The sequence below is a fragment of the Myotis lucifugus genome, unplaced genomic scaffold (assembly GCF_000147115.1).
Source record: "Myotis lucifugus unplaced genomic scaffold, Myoluc2.0 scaffold_355, whole genome shotgun sequence".
NCBI classification, from domain to species: Eukaryota; Metazoa; Chordata; class Mammalia; order Chiroptera; family Vespertilionidae; genus Myotis; species Myotis lucifugus.
This window is the reverse complement of record NW_005871403.1, coordinates 820,609-838,142: the sequence shown is the minus strand read 5'-3', so window position 1 is coordinate 838,142 and position 17,534 is coordinate 820,609. Positions and strand designations below refer to the sequence as shown.

At 40.8% G+C, this 17,534-nt stretch overlaps 1 protein-coding gene across 3 annotated transcripts in view; it reads right to left on the bottom strand.

Moving 5' to 3' along the window:
- AKAP10 (A-kinase anchoring protein 10) overlaps positions 1 to 17,534 on the bottom strand; it is an 88,798-nt gene that overhangs the window by 28,799 nt on the left and 42,465 nt on the right. For all 3 annotated transcript variants that reach the window (XR_002832276.1, XM_023764853.1, XM_006101394.3), the window contains 5 exons: positions 8,877 to 8,961; positions 7,727 to 7,850; positions 5,936 to 6,072; positions 2,823 to 2,967; positions 124 to 297 (listed from right to left, as the gene is read on the bottom strand). Coding sequence is in view for 2 of the 3 variants with exons in the window: in XM_023764853.1 (XP_023620621.1) it covers positions 124 to 297; positions 2,823 to 2,967; positions 5,936 to 6,072; positions 7,727 to 7,850; positions 8,877 to 8,961 (665 nt within the window). In the remaining variant the exon portion in view is untranslated. The remainder of the gene's footprint in view (positions 1 to 123; positions 298 to 2,822; positions 2,968 to 5,935; positions 6,073 to 7,726; positions 7,851 to 8,876; positions 8,962 to 17,534) is intronic.

Below are 17,534 nucleotides of genomic sequence, written 5' to 3'. Positions count from 1 at the left end.
TAATTTTATTTCACCTTTGTTTCTTCAACAACTTAAAACTTACAAATGGGATCTGTTACTGGTATTTAAAGGAAAGGATGTGTACACCTTTCTTTCTCATGGCAGAGGCAAATCGGTGAATACCTGAGATGCTGAGCTGTCAGAACCACCTTGGTGAGAGTCGTCAGGAGCACCAACGGAGCCATGAGCAGTCAGTGAAACATTCCCTCCCAGAAATTCATCTCCTCGAACCGAATGGATGAGATCATTCAAATATTTATAATACAGATTGCTGGACAGAAAGCCAGGCAAAAACACCTGAAAGAGAGGACAAGCATTATTTTAAATGCTGAAATCCAATACAACTAAAATTCTATTTTTAAAACAAAATTTCACAAATGACTTTACTTCTCCTTTTTACACTCCAAGTAATATCCCTTTATACAGAGTTTACACTGTAACTAAAATTACAACATGTATAATTCATATTTTTTTCCACAAAAAACCCCCACTTTACTATGAAACTATTACATAGAATAGATATTTAGATTTCTTGGTGACCAGAAAATTGTCTAGGGAGTGAATATATATAGAAACTAGATTTTTCTGGTTTGTTATAAATATTAAAATCTTTGTGCATGTATTGATTTTTTACTTTTGAACCGATTTCCTTATGATAAATTACTAGGAGTGTGATTACTGAATTAAATAGTATGAACATTTTAGCTTTAATATATATGGGCAATTTACCCTTCAGAAGGATGTTGTCAACTTGTTCCACTAGCAATATATCAAGGTATCTGTTTTTTTTGTGTTTTTTTTAAAAATGATTTTAAATTAAAAAAAAAAAAAAAGAAAGAAAAACAGATAGAGGAAGGAAGAGGGAGAAAGAGAGAAACACTGATGTGGGGGAGAAACAATGATCGGCTGCCTCCCACAAGCACCCCTACTGGGGATCAAACTCAAAACTTGGGCACGTGGCCTGACCGGAATCAAACCAGAGGCCTTTCGATGCACAGGATGATGCTCAACCAACTCAGCCACCCTGGCCAGGGCAAGGTATCTGTTTTGACACAGGCTATCAAACACCAGGTTGTGGTTTTTCTTTTTTCTTTTCTTTTTTCTTTTCTTTTTCTTTTCTCTTCTCTTCTTTCTTTTTTTTAACCTTTAATTTAATTTTAATCCTCACCTGAGGATATGTTTCCATTGATTTTCAAAGAGAGAGGGAAAGACAGATAGAAACATCAATGTGAGAAAAACAGGGCCCAGGCCGGGAGTAGCCTGCAACAAAGGTATGTGCCCTTCACCAGAATCTAACCCTGCACCCTTCAGTCCACAGGCTGACACACTATCCACTGAGCCAAACCGGCTAGGGCCAGGTGGTGTTTTTCAAATTATTGTTAAATAAATGTCTAATAACTATGGGTGTTTTTATTTGCATTTAAAATTAAGAAAGATGCTGAATAAATTCCCATGCTTATTACTGGCTGTTGCTATTATCAACTTTTCCTTCACAGCACTTAGCACAGTTGTAAACATTTGTCTGTGTGTAGTTGTGCCTTTTTTAGACAGAGCCCTGGGAGGGCAGAAACCAGGTTCCTTTTGTCTACCACTCTAACACCAACAGCCAGCACAGAACTACGCAAAGCACTGGCGAATGAATCACCTCTGCCTTTTTTCCATTTATCTACTTGATTCATTAAATTAGTTTAAGTTCTTTACATACACATACATATTAATAAGAATTTTTTTTAGATTTTGTTTTTCTCTTTTTTTTTTTAAAGGGGAGAATGATGATTTTTATTTTTATTTTCTTTTAATATATTTTATTGATTTTTTACAGAGAGGAAGGGAGAAGAATAGAGAGTTAGAAACATCGATGAGAGAGAAACATTGATCAGCTGCCTCCAGCACACTCCCTACTGGGGATGTGCCTGCAACCAAGGTACATGCCCTTGACTGGAATCGAACCTGGGACCCTTGAGTCCGCAGGCTGACGCTCTATCCACTGAGCCAAACCGTTAGGGCCTCTCTCTCTTTTAAATGTAATACAGACTTGAAACTTTTTCTTTAAGATCAGAAAGATCATAATTTAAACATGGAAAAATTATTTTCCCAGGGCAATAGCTGATACTCTATTCAGTTTATCACTAGTTTTTCAATGATTTGATTTTTATATTGAACTCTTCCCTATCCCGGAACTCCACTGTTATGTGGGTACTATGTAACAGTGCGTACTTAACCCCTTCCCCTAGATACACATGACATACATAGCAACCTAACTTCATGGGCTTCTCCTGGGCTTTGCAATTCCTGGTAAAAGCTGCTCCAGTTATTGGAAGAATAAACCATTCACAAATTCTAATACTTCACTGTTAATAAGCTACTACTAATACCCTAATTAGTGATCATGATACTACACAAAACTAATGCTCCACCCCTGTTGAGGGATATTGGTGAAATATTTGGATCATTCCTAAGCTAACTTTGCCCAATACTGCTCTCTAATTAATAAGCACTTTATTCATATATATATATACACCTTACCTCATTTTTATCCTCAAAATAACTTTAAGGTAAATTTCTATTACCCATAACATTCCCATTTTACAGATGAGGCAAATGGCATCAAAGAACTTCATTAACTGCCTGAAGCTACTTAGCCTATAAAGATTAAGATTAATACATACCAAGTCAGATTCAAAGACTCTGCTCTTAAATGCTATCTGCACTACTTCACTTTTTCCACTGTCCTGTTGCATATCGTTTTTCCCATGCTCTATGTTCTGGGTTCTGACAGTAAAAACTTCTGATAGGTTAATACTTTTGATGTTCTTGGTTACCTTCTCCATGGTTGTCCAGGCCTGACGTAATGGAGTTGTAAAACAGTTGGGGAGTGGCCCACCTTCCCTGCAGATATTAGATTCAATTTCTAATCTTACAATATCATCAAATCCAAGAGGATGTGTGGCCTGCAGGGAGAAGTACCTATGATAGAAAGACAGCCAAAGTAAAACCAAATCCCAAAGCAAATACAAGCAACTTCTGACGCCTACACCAGAGGATCTTCTGAAGGTACTTGGTTCAGCCTGCAGACCTAGCACTATCACGGCCTTGCTGCAACTGTCCCCCCATCCCCCCAAGATCTCTGAGTCAACTTGCTACCTCCCTATCTGCCTTCCATCATACTTAGTTTTTGTTTAAGATTTTCAAGGGCCAGGCTACAACTGAGGTAAAGAAATCAATCAATCACACATATTTAATGGGAACCTATTCTCTGTTCAGCAACTCATAGAAAGAAATGGATTGAAAGAGGGTAAAACACTGTCATTTCTTCTAGAAACAGAGCAGAAAAAAATCCCTGCACAGGATTCAATGAGAACACACCATTGTAACTAGAAGGTATCCGTAATTTACATATAGGAATTCAAACCAAATAGTACTGATGGTAAAGTGGATGTATTTGATGTATTTGGATAGAATAATAGGACTTGCTGGTGATCTGGTATACAAGCGAAAAGTAGTAATCAATATCCTCAAAGATTTGTTTTTAAAATCTTCCCCTGAGAATATTTTTCCCATTGATTTTCAGACAGAGTGGTGGAAGGGAGGAGAGAGAGAGAGAGAGAGAGAGAGAGAGAGAGAGAGAGATGAGAGAGACACATTGGCTGCCTCCCCATGTGCCCCGAGTGGGGCCGGGGGTTGAACCCTTTGGTCTAAGGACCGACACTCTAACCACTGAGCAACTGGCCAGGGCTCAAAGATTTTTTTTTTAATCCTCACCTGAGGATATTTTTTCCATTGATGTTTAGAGAGTGGAAGGGAGAGGGAGAGACAGAGAGACACCGATGTGAGAGAGACACATCAATTGGCTGCCTCCCATATGCCCCCAACCAGGGCCAGGAACCTGCAATCGAGATACATGCCCTTGATTGGAATTGAACCTGGGACCCTTCAGTCCCAGGCCGACACTCTATCCACTGAGCAAAACTGGATAGGGCCAAAGCCTTTTGTAAAATCCTCACCCAAGGATATGTTTTTATTGATTTTCAGAGAGAAAGAAAGGCAGGGGGAGGGGCTGGGGGTGTGTGAGAGAGAAACACCAATCTGCTGTCTCACACACGCCCTGATTGGGGATGGAACCTGCAACCTAGGTATGTGCCCTGACCAGGAATTGAACCCTCAACCTTTTGGTGTACAGGACGACGCTCCAACAAACTGAGCCAATAACTCAAAGATTTTTAACTTAACAGGACATAATGCAACTGGTGTTTTGGTAAGCTGATTATAAAGTGGATCTAAATAAAAGCATTAAAGGAGAAAAACATATAGAGGGTATCCCAAAAGAATGTACACACACACTTTGAATAATTATAAAGGTAGTGTTTATTAAAATACATTTCATTTGCAAAATTGAGCTACTAGCTGTTCAAGTGAGTACACTTTTTTGGGGGACACCTTGTTATGTTCCCTTCCAAGCATTCTAGAGAGTCTAACTCCTGTTTATAATACAAATACAGAAAGACTGATGAGGCATGATTACGATGATGCATAAGTAAGATATAAACCAAACAAGTTGGGACTGTAAAGTCAAATTTGGCACAACGAACTTGCCAAAATGACAGTGCAGCGGGATACGAACCAGTAAGCTTCATTTAGAAATGGCTCCTAGAGTGAGAATGGGATCCAGTGGGAAAACAGGGTCTCTGCTCCATGTGGGATTGCGTTCCAGCCAGTGCTTGCTAGTGCACTCTCCCGCTCCAGCATACAGAAAATGCTTCTTTTTTGTTATCAGTGTTTTCTTAACAAAAAGTGAGTCTTTCGTCTTATAACAAGTTCATAAATATTCCTCTATGATTTGAATTTGGGGCACCCCAGACTAAACTTCTAAATGTAAACACCTGCCATTTCTATGACCATGTAACAGTTCCCTACATAGTATTTTCCACAAATATACTAAAGTAACACTGCACAAGCACAAAGCATTGCATTCCAGTCCAAGTGCAGCCACTAACTTACCCTGTGACTTGGAGAAAGCCACTACCTCTCTAGGCCTCAACTTTCTTATCTGCAAAATCTGGCTATTCATCAGAATCAGCGGGGGTGTTTTCTAAAATGAAAGCTTCCTAGGTCCCACCTCAAACCTGCTGAGTCAGCATCTCTGAGAGAGGAGGACGAGAAACCTATCTTTAATCAGCTGCTGGGGAAGTCCTACGGACCTAGGTGCTCTCAGCTCCTTCCAACCCTGACATCCATGGAGTCTTCTCTACCCTCAAGTTATCCTGAGCACTTGCTTCTGGGTACAAATAACACATTGCTTTTCTTTACAGAATAAGAAAAGTTCAGTGAAGCTGGCCACAGCTTTATCACTTGCCTGATGGGTTCAATTCCGTTCACTGTAAGACTGTGCCACCCTCTGCTTTTCAGTGAAGACTAATAAAGAGCTATTACTCATTGAATAGTTAAACTGGCCGAGCAGATTTGCACCAGAAATTATGATACATCCATACACAGATCTATAGGACCCTTTACAATATATTCTAATTACTTGCATCTTTCTCTAATATTCCATACCCACGCTTCAATTACTCAAACTTGTTTCTTGAACGTGCTACAGTTTGCAAATGTCCATGACTTTGCTTGTGCCAATGCCTCTGCCCAGGATGTTCTTGTCTGCCTTCTCTGGCTAGCAAAATTCAATTCATTCTTCAGGACCCAATTTAAATCTTTCTTCTGTGGAACCCTCCCTGAACTACACATCACTGTCCTGCCTGCCACACCCAAACCTCCCCTATTCTCTAGCAGAAAGTTTTATTCTAAGAGCCTCCAAAACTTGACACACACCATATAAAAAGCAGCTTGTATGCTGCTGCCTGTGAGTTCCTTGAAGCAGAGACTGAGTGTATGCAGCTTTATTTCTGAAGTGCATATCGAATCCTCAGTAAACAAAACTCACTTGTCATATAAAATCATGGCATCGTTTTGTGCCTCCTGCCCATCATACTGGCCCTTCTTGGCAGCAAGCTGAGACTGGAAGTTATCTGCTGCCAACCAGAACTGCAAGACATTCACTGCATCTTCTTTTTCCATGTACTAGGAAGGAAAAACACAAAAGAGGAAAATGAGACTATAAACAGATTTCACTTACCATCCCTAATTTATAAGCCCTAACTATTAATATATAGGATATAATTAACAAAACAAAACCAACAAAAAAAACCTAACAGGTCCACTTGTTCAGTCAATGCCAATCAGTAATGTACAGTCATTTGAGATCGAAAAGTTTAAAAACATTCTTTTAGAGGGGGTAAAAAAAAAACTAACAAAAACACAACCAGTACACAGCTGGATGCAATGTTAGTGAACTGGAGTAAAAATTACAGTAAAGGTGCATTAGTGGTTCCTCACTGGCAAACATGCGAAGAGTAAAGTAACCAGACCAAATCTTTTATACCTGATCATTTCCATCACTCCTTGCAGCCATATTAACCTGAATAAATGCTGACTTAGCCCTGGCCGGTGGTGCTCAGTGGACAGAGCATTGGCCTTTGCACCAGAGGGTCACAAATACAATTCCCGGTCAGGGAATCCACCTGGTGACAGGTTCGATCCCTGGCCCACGAGGGTGGGGTGGGGGGTGGGGGCACAGCCAATCGATGTGTTTCTCTGAAATGGATGTTGCTCTCCCTCCTTCTCTCTCTCTGTCTCTCTCTCCCTACCCCCTCCTTTCCACTTTCTCTAAAAATCAATGGATAAAATATCCTCAGGTGAGGAATAACAAAAAAAAAGCTCACTTAAACTGTGGCAAACAGAGGGAGTGGAACATAAATCATTCTTGTGAAGAGATAGGATAGGTGCAAGTGTGTATTTCAGTTACCGCTTTGTGAGTTACCTCTTATCTCTACTTAATAGTCATGTGCTGTGCAACAAAAGATTTCATTTTCTGAAGCCTACAAATACAATTACACTAAAATGTGTGCCTCGAAGACATTAATATACTCACTGCTTTTTGCAAATGCTTTCCTGGGCAATCCTATGAAGTGGCTAAAGCAAAGGTAATGACAGTAGGAAAAAATTTATGACTTTTCTTTCTCTCTTCTGAAGTCTGATCTGAACATATTTGCACTGGGATCAAGTATCAAACCCTGTGATTTTAAAACAACTCCAAATAATTTAAAATATACATTCTCTTAATTCGATTTTTCCAAATTAGAGTTATTTTACATTGCATTTTCATGGTCTCTCTTTAATCTGACTGACTAATATGTCATTAAAATTCTCTTGCCACCACATACACCTTAAAACAATTACGCAATGATTCAAATCCAGCTATGTTATTTTCTATATACAGGGCCCCAGCATTAGTTTAGAGCAGTGGTTCCCAAACTTATTTGGCCTACCGCCCCCTTTCCAGAAAAAATATTACTCAGCGCCCCCTGGAAATTAATTTTTTTTAATTTTAATAGCAATTAAACAGAAAGATATATGTATTAATGTTTCTACCTTTTTCGTAAAATATAGTAAAGAAAGGTGTAAATTAGAAACATTGATGTTTGAAATTATGAAACTATTTCTTGAACTCAGAATAGAAAGGTAATACAAAAAAAGTTAAAACAAATGCACCTGTGGCCATCACCGCCCCCCTGGATCGCTGCAGCGCCCACCAGGGGCGGTAGCGCCCACTTTGGGAATCACTGGTTTAGAGGCTGAAATGCTCTAACAGAGAATGAGGAAACGCAGACTTTACCTCAGAGAAATAAAAGAGGGCTGACTCACAGAAGAGAATGTCAGCCAGGTAAACAGTTCCACTGGTCAGCACTTCAATCTGGTATTTACAGAAATGGTGACTCCGCAGAAACTCACTAAAGTGCCTGCACATGGACAAAAAGGGACACTTTGAGGGAACGACCAAGGGAAAGAACGTAATAGGGAAAAATACACTCTTTCCACACTGTGCCTGTTTTATCGTAAGAGCCTCGGTCAACACTCCCTCCCTTCCCATGGCGCTGTTCCTGAGTCCCCCACTCTGAGGGACTCTGCAGCTCCCCTCTGATACCTACCACACGTGGCCTCATATTACAGTAACAAAAGAACATGCTCTCTTTCTCCTATTAGGCTGTAACTTCCTTGCACAAAGTACCATTTTCACAAATGCTAAATGAATATGTAGGTTCTTTTTAAGGGTATGAAGCAGTAATTAATAAAAAGAAAAAACCTTTGGAGGCCGTTTCAACAAATCTATATGGATTTAGTATTATAGCATACATTAAGCTTAAAGCATGCACTAACAAATTAGAATATCCATCTGAAGACATGCATTGTTTAAATAAACAAACCAATTCTAATAGTCACAATCACCCCCAAATGACTTTAGAATTAAAAACAAATTATTTTAACTTAGGAGGTATTAACATTAAAAATGAAATTTGTTTTATTTATTTTTATATTTTATTTTTTTGACCAATGTCATGCCAATAAATTTAATAAAATAAAAAAGCTAAAATAAAACAAAATATAAAAATAAACAAGAATACAAGAATATTCCATTAGCCTAAATACCTAATTGTGGCAAACTAATACTCTACATTGCATTTCCAAGTTAACTTGTTAGTCATTTACATGTAAAACAAAATACATTTTTACAAGAAGTGTCTTTAATTATGTTCCTGATTTTAAGGAAATCCTCACAGTCTTTTTATACCAATTGTATCAATATTTTAATCAAGTTCACAATGTACTTGTTTAAAAAGTCCATTAAAGTATGCCTATAAGATCCTGTAAACATTCAAAATACTTAAATCCTCAAAGTTAGTTTGTTTTTAGTTGTGTGAAGCCCATTCCAACACTAAACCCAAATTCTCAAGAATGCAAAATGTGAAAGTACGACATCAACTTACTCTTGCTCCATTGCACTAAAGACTACAGACTGTGCCAGAAGAAAACAGTTGGGGTCCACCTGCCCATCTTCACCACAAATCTTTGCTGTAAAACAAATGGTAAATAATTCAATTTCTATTAAATCCAAATGCACACATTTGTGAATCAGAGTAGGAAATGACTGTAAAGGCATATAAATTAGGTTTTATATGAAACTAAGAGAAAACACAGGTGAATAGCTGATCTTGAGGTAGAGGTCTTTCTAAGCATATACTAGTACATATGCAAAAGCAGAGACCAAGATTTAACACAAGCTTAATTCTATACATTAAAACACCCCCAAAACAAAATTAAAAGGCAAATTAGGGGGTAAATTTGCAGCATGTGTAACAGGCTCTTCTCTGTATAACAGTATCACTCATATATCAAGACATTTTTTTTACAAATTAATAAAAAACATCTCAAAAGGAAAACTGAGCAAAGGATATGAAAAGACAATTCGCAAAGAACAAATATAACAGGGCCAATATGGAAAGATATGGATGCACACTAGTAATTAAATATAGTTACAGATTAAAATAAGAAGGTACTCCAACTTTTGTCTAGGAAACAGGCACAAAAGTGTTTTAACAATCCATATGTTTAGTTGCTTACATACATATGTTTTAGCAAAGGCATGCAAAAAGGAACACCAGTGCTAGTGGGAATATAAACTGGTGTGTATTTCTGGAAGGCCATTTGACAATTTCTAGTCTAAGCTTTAAAAATAAACATACCCTTCCAATCAGCAATTTCATTTCTCGAACTGTAACACAAAATTATGGATTTGTGGAAAGACTTATCTACAAAAAAAGTTTATTAATAAACAAATGGGACTACATCAAACTAAAAAGTTTTTACACAGCAAAGGAAACCACCAACAAAATAAAAAGACAACCCACTGAGTGGGAGAACATACCATATTCACCAATGATACTTCTGATTGTTGGGATGGGAGCAGGAACTGGGGAGAGGCTTTTTTTCAGACAGGGGTGCTCATGGGGGTCATTGTTCCTGTGCTGGCACCTCCCTTGTCACAGAGCTGACTGGCAGCCATATCTGAGTTTCCATCAGCATGGCCCACGCTGTTTGTTCTGCTCTGGTGATTCCCTGAGACCCTGCCACATCCAACTTGCAGCCCCACCCAAACTGTTTGCAGCTTCCATATGAATGGCCTGTCCTGGCTCAGGCTTCAGACTTTTCTAAAATCTCTTAAACAAGCAGCAGCTGGCAGCAGCATGCCCAAGACCCAGCACTAGCACCAGCCTGCCTTGCTTCACAGCTGGGCCTCACCCAGGCACTTCCAAACCCAATACAAGTAGCAGCCGCCTGCAGATTGCTTGGTAGCTCCTGCAGGGTGGCCCCAGGCAGTGGTTGATTTTGCACCTCCCAGCAAGCCCTAGAGCCAGTGAACCCGGTGGACAGCTTAAGACCATAGCAGATTGCAAATCTACACATCCACAGCAACACACTCAAGGGGCAGACTCAGTGAACACCAAAGCCCTACTGAAGCAAGTCCTGCTCCAAAGGGTTGTCTCCTGCACAGCAGCTCTCCCACTGTAGTTGCAGCTGGTCCTCACAGCCAATTGGCCTGGAGGTCAATTCCTCCCAGTGACACCAACAGCAATAAAGGCTCAACTACAACAAGACTGTGCACACAGCCCACACAGGGGCAAACCTAGAGTGCCCAGCTCAGGTGACTGGAGAGGCTGTACCACTGGGCCCTACAGGACACATATTGCACAAGGCCACTATGCTAATTCCAGCAGACACAGCTGCTGATCCAATATGTAGAAACAAACATGGGGAATCAGCCAAAATGTGGAGACAAAGAAATATGTCACAAATGAAAGAACAGAAGAAATTTCCAGAAAGAGAAATAAATGAAATGGAAGCAAGCAAAATATTGGATACAGAGATCAAAACAATGGTTTTAAGGTTGCTCAAGGATCTTAATGAGAGTGTCAAGGGACTTAGTGAGAGTATAAAAGACATGAATGAAAAAGGACCAGTGAGAAAGCAAGCTTACACTAACTGAAATAAAGAATAATTTACAGGGATTAAACAGTAGAGCAGAGGATTCTGAGAATCAAATCAACTATTTGGAATATGAGGAAGTAAAAACACCCAACCAGAAGAACAAAAAGAAAAAAGAATCCAAAAATATAAAGATAGTGTAAGAAGCCTCTGGGACAACTTCAAGTGTACCAACTTTCACATTATGGGGGTACCAGAAAGAGAAGAAAGAGAGCAAGATATTAAAAACCTATTTGAAGAAATACTGAGCCTGGCTGGCGTGGCTCAGTAGTTGAGCATCGACCTATGAACCAGGAGTTCACGGTTCGATTCCCAATGTGAGGTGTGCAGGAGGCAGTTGATCGATGATTCTCGCTCATCACTGATGTTTCTATCTCTCTCCCTCCCTCTCTGAAATCAATATATTAAAAAAAAAAGTGAGAGATTAAAAAAATAAAAAAAGAATGAATGACAGAAAACTTTCCCTACCTGGTGAAAGAAATACTTACAAGTTCAGAAAGCCCAGAGAGTTCCAAACAAGAGGAACCCAAAGAGGCCTACATAAAGACACATTACAATGAAAATGCCAAGGGTTAAAGACAAAGAGATAATCTTAAAAGCAGCAAGAGAAAAGCAGTTAAGTTACCTATAAGGGAGCACCCACACTACTGTCAGCTAATTTCCAACAGAAACTTTGCAGGCCAGAAAGGAGTGGCAAGAAATATTCAAAGTGATGAAAAGCAAAGACCAAAGACCTACAACCAAGATTTCTCTACCCAGCAAAGCTATTATTTAGAATTGAAGGTCAGATAAAGAGCTTCACAGACAAGAAAAAGCTAAAGGCGTTCATCATCACCAAAACAGTATTACATGAAATGTTTAAGAGCAAGAAGAGCAAGAAGAGGAAGAGGAAGAAATATGAACAATAAAATGGCAATAAATACATATCTATCAACAATTGAATCTAAAGGTCAAAATAAACAAGGAACCTAATGAACAAAATAAATGGATGAATGAAACAGAACCAGAGGCATGGAAACATGAAACAGATGAACGAATCTCAAAGGGTAGGAGGGTGGGGAGAGAATAACCAAAGAGCTTATATGAATAAATGCATTACCCAAGGACACAGACAATAGGATGGTGAAGGCCTGGGATGGGACAGGAACCAGGTGGAGAGAGACACTGGGGGGAAAAATGGGGACATCTATAATACCTTAAACAATAAAGATTAAAAAAAGAAAGAGGATATACAAATGACCAATAGACATATGAAAAGATACTCAATGTGACTAATCATCAGAGAAATGCAAATTAAAACTACAATGAGATATCACCTCCCATTGGGCAGAATGGCTTTCATCAATAAATCAACAAAAACAAGTGTTGGTGAAGATGTGGAGAAAAGGGAACACTTGTGCACTGTTGGGAATGCCAAGTGGTATACCCACAGTAAACTCAAAAAATTAAACACGTAACTGACTTATGACAGAGCGATTCTACTTCTGGGAATATATCCGAAGAAATCCAAAACACTAATTTGAAAGATTATATGCACCCCTATGTTTATTGCATCATTATTTACAATAGCCAAGATCGGGAAGCAGCCCATGTGTCTAGCAGTGAATGAATGGGTAAAAAATCTGGGGTATATTTACACAATGGAATACTAATTGTCTGTTAAAAAAAAGGAAATCTTACTCTTTGTGACACCATGGATGGACCTGGAGAGCATTATGCTAAGTGAAATAAGCCAGTCAGAGAAAGACAAGTACCATATGATTTCACTCATATGTGGAATCTAATGAACAAAATAAACTGATGGACAAAATAGAAACAGACTCACAGACAGAGAAAAGACTGACAGCTGTCAGAGGGGAGAGGGTTGCAGGGCTGGCTGAAAAACATGAAGGTATTAAGAAAAAAACAACACAACCCTCATAGACACAGACAACAGCATAGTGATTACCAGAGGGAAAGGAGAATGGGGGAGGCAGAAGAGGGCATAGGGCAGATAAATGGTGATGAAGGATACTTGACTTGGGGTGGTGAACACATAATACAAAATGCAGATGTGTTGTAGAATTGTGCACCTGAAACCTATATAATTTTACTAACCAATGTAGACTGTATATAGCTGGTGAGAATAAGGCAATAATGAAGAAAATTTTGATATAAGAGAAAAGGGGGACAAATTCAATAAAAATTGAATTTCACCTCAACAAATTCAATAAAAAGTTTACCAAAATGTTATTCAATTGAAATTTAAAAACATAAAATATGCTAATATTAGGAACTGCCTAAATAAACTGTAGCACATCAATAACCTGATTAGCTAACTATTAAACATGGCTAAAAAAACTCATACAACCATGATGGCCGGTTTCACTTTAAGTTCATGACCTCAGTGGGACCTTAATGAAACCAACGATTGTACTACAGTTTCCTGGTCCATTTACTCTCATATTCTCCTAGCCAGTGGTCAGCAAACTCATTAGTCAACAGAGCCAAATATCAACAGTACAACGATTGAAATTCTTTTGAGAGCCAAATTTTTTAAACTTAAACTATATAGGTAGGTACATTGTTATTAACTTAATTAGGGTACTCCTAAGGCTTGGGAAGAGCCACACTCAAGGGGCCAAAGAGCCGCATGTGGCTCACGAGCTGCAGTTTGCTGACCACGGTCCTAGACAATACAGGGCACATCTTACCCTCTCTCCTTGAATGTCTTAACACCTCTTCCCCTATTCTCTTTGTTGATGACTTTGCTTCCTACTTCACTAAGAAAACAGAAGCAATCAGAAAATTATTTCTATCACTTCTCACATCTATAAACCAACCTGCACCTCTACCCATGTGTCCTGTTACTACAGATATACTGTCCTCACTCCTATCTGAGTAACTATTTGAGCACTGGACCTCATTCTCTTTTGCTTTTTCAAGACTTCTTTCCTACAGCAACTGTCCCCCTTTTCTCTTACATCAAAATTTTCTTCGTTATTGCCTTATTCTCACCAGCTATATACAGTCTACACTTGTTTGTATGCTATCATACATCTTATCTTATATAATAAAGAGCTAATATGCAAATGGTCATCATGCTGTAACAGCTCAGACACTCAACACTGGGGAGAGAGGAATGGGGACCAGCCAGGCACAAATGAGCTCGCAAGAGAGGAATGGGGACCAGTCAAGCTGCGGCCCAGGAGAGGGACAAGCCGCCCGCCCATAGTCCCCTGCAACTGTGGCCGGCCCAGGTGAAGCCAGCCCGGGTCCTGGGTGCCTGTGGCCAGCCAGAGGGAGGGAAGCTTGGGTCCCGGGTGCCTGTGACCGGCCAGAGGAGGGAATCCTGGGTCCCAGGTGTGGGGCGAGGCAGAGGCGGTTAGGGGCAATCAGGTCAGCAGGGGAGCAGTTAGGGGCAATCAGGCCAGTAGGGGAGCAGTTAGGGGCGATCAGACAGGCAGGCAGAGGTGGTTAGGGGCGATCAGGGCAGCAGGGGAGCAGTTAGGGGCAATCAGGCCAGTAGGGGAGCAGTTAGGGGCAATCAGACAGGCAGGCAGAGGCGGTTAGGGGCAATCAGGGCAGCAGGGGAGCAGTTAGGGGCAATCAGGCCGGTAGGGGAGCAGTTAGGGGCGATCAGACAGGCAGGCAGAGGTGGTTAGGGGCGATCAGGCAGGCAGGCAGGCAAGTGGTTAGGAGCCAGTGGTCCTAGATTGCAAGAGGCAGTTGGACATCCCCCAAGGGGACCTGGATTGGAGTGGGTGCAGGCCGGGCTGTGGGACACCCTCCCCCCCCACCCCCAACGAATTTTGTGCACCGGGCCTCTAGTATGTTTATAACATGTCACCTTAAAAACAAAAAACAAAAATCATTGTTCCTTGGCTTAACAACATCCCCTTTCAGCTCATCTTTAGAGCAAAATGCTTCATAAGAGTTGCCCATATTTGCTGTCTTCATTCTTCCTCCCATTCTTTCTTAAGCTCCTCCAATTAAGTTTTTGCCCCTAAAGGTCCACTCTAATTAAGCTGACCAGTAGCCCAGTTGCCCATAGGGTTGCGAAATCCATTCCATTCCCACTATTCATCTTACTTAACCTATCAGCATGATTTAACACCTTTGATCACTCCCTTTTTCCCAGGAACATTTTTCACTTGACTTCCAGGAAAAACTTCTCTCTTGATACTAATGGCTAGTCACTTTGCTAGTTCTTCCTCATCTCACAGACTCTAAATGTTACGCCTGTCCCAGAATTTGGTCCTTAGACCTCTTGTCTTCACTCATTACACTCAGTCCGATGGTAATACAGTTTCATGACTCTGAACCCATTTATATGCTGATACTTTCAAACATAAATCTCCACAACCTGGACCTCTCTCATGAACTCCTAATGTTGATGTCCAACTGCCATTTGGATGTCTAAAACCCAAACTCCTGATTTTCCCCACATCTTATAAATGGCAACTCCACTCTCCCAGGTACTCAGTCATGCTTGATTCGTTCTTTCCTCTCATACCACTCACTTCCAAACTAATAGCAAATTCTGTCAGCTGTACCTTCAAAGTTTTTTTAAAATTCTACAACTTACCTGGCTAGTGTTGCTCAGTGGTTAGAGTGTCAGCCTGTGCACTGAAAGGTTGGGGGTTCAATTATCGATCAAAAACACGTACCTGGGTTGCGGGTTCGCTACCCACTCCCACTCCCTCCCCTTCCCATTGAGGCTTGTGCGGGAGGCAACCAGTCATGTCTCTCCCTTTCCCCTCCACTCTCTCTGAAAAGCAATGGAAAAAATATCTTCAGGTGAAGATAACAAAATAATAATAAAAATATTTGACAGGATAACTTGAGTGAGAGATCAACAAGATGGCGGCATAGGTAAACACCGGAGACTGCTGCCGCAAACAACCACTTCAAAAATACAACTAAAAGACGGAACGGACATCACCCAGAACCACAGGAAAGCTGGCTGAGGAGAGACTCTTCAACTAGAAGGAAAGAGAACAGCATACCGAAGCTCAGAGGAGGCGGAGTGTGGAAAATATAAAGGTACCGAGGTGCGCGCACAAAGCGGGCTGGTGGCTGAGGGCGCGGTTGTCGTTTTCGGTCGGGAGTGAGTCTCAGACTCTGGGCTCCAGATCCGGGCGAGTCTCTAGGGACTCAGACTCAGACGGGAGAAGCGGGATTGTCCGGCATCTGTTGGAACCTGAGGGCAGCTTTCTCTCCGAGGTTTGCAGCGGCTGCCAGCGGCTGCCGGGGTTCTGAGAAGCAGAGCCTCTGGGAACGGGACTGAGAGCAGCCATAACTGCTCCCTCCACCCGACCTGTTGATCCCCTGCAACCCGCCCCGCCCAAGCCCTGCCCAGAGCCATTTGCCGGGTCGCCTCAGGCAAAGCTAGATTAGCACCTCCCCAGATGACAGAAGTTTTCCACACAGCTGATTCTCACAGCCAGTCGGCCTGGTGGTCAAATCCCTCTAGTATTAACTACAACCATCAAGGCTTAACTAGAACAAGACTGCGCACAAAGACCACAAGGGGGTGCACCAAGAAAGCATAAAAAATGCAGAGACAAAAAACATGACAGAAATGGAGGATATGGAGCTAAAAAATGCAATTTTGAGGGCTTGCAATAAACTTGTGGAGAGCCTCACGAAAACTAACGAGACCCTCGATGCTACGATAAAGAAACTAGAAATTAAGCATACACGGACTGAAATAAAGAATATTATACCCAATAGCAGACCAGAGGAGCGCAAGAATCAAGTCAAAGATTTGAAATGCGAAGAAGCAAAAAACACCCAACCGGAAAAGCAAAATGAAAAAAGAATCCGAAAATACGAAGATAGTGTAAGGAGCCTCTGGGACAGCTTCAAGCGGACTAACATCAGAATAATAGGGGTGCCAGAAGATGAGAGACAGCAAGATATTGAAAACCTATTTGAAGAAATAATGGCAGAAAACTTCCCCCACCTGGTGAAAGAAATGGACTTACAGGTCCAAGAAGCGCAGAGAATTCCAAACAAAAGGAATCCAAAGAGGACCACACCAAGACACATCATCATTAAAATGCCAAGAGCAAAAGACAAAGAGAGAATCTTAAAAGCAGCAAGAGAAAGAGACTCAATTACCTACAAGGGAATACCCATACGACTGTCAGCTGATTTCTCAACAGAAACTTTGCAGGCCAGAAGGGAATGGCAAGAAATATTCAAAGTACTGAATACCAAGAACCTACAACCAAGAGTACTTTATCCAGCAAAGCTATCATTCAGAATTGAAGGTCAGATAAAGAGCTTCACAGATAAGGAAAAGCTAAAGGAGTTCATCACCACTAAACCAGTATTATACGAAATGCTGAAAGGTATCCTTTAAGAAGAGGAAGAAGAAAAAGGTAAAGATACAAATTGTGAACAACAAACATGCATCTATCAACAAGTGAATCTAAGAATCAAGTGAATAAATAATCTGATGTACAGAATGAATTGGTGATTACAATGAATCAGGGACATAGAAAGGGAATGGACTGACTATTCTTGCGGGGGAAAGGGGAATGGGAGATGCGGGAAGAGACTGGACAAAATCGTGCACCTATGATGAGACAGTGGGTGGGAGTGAGGCGGAGGTG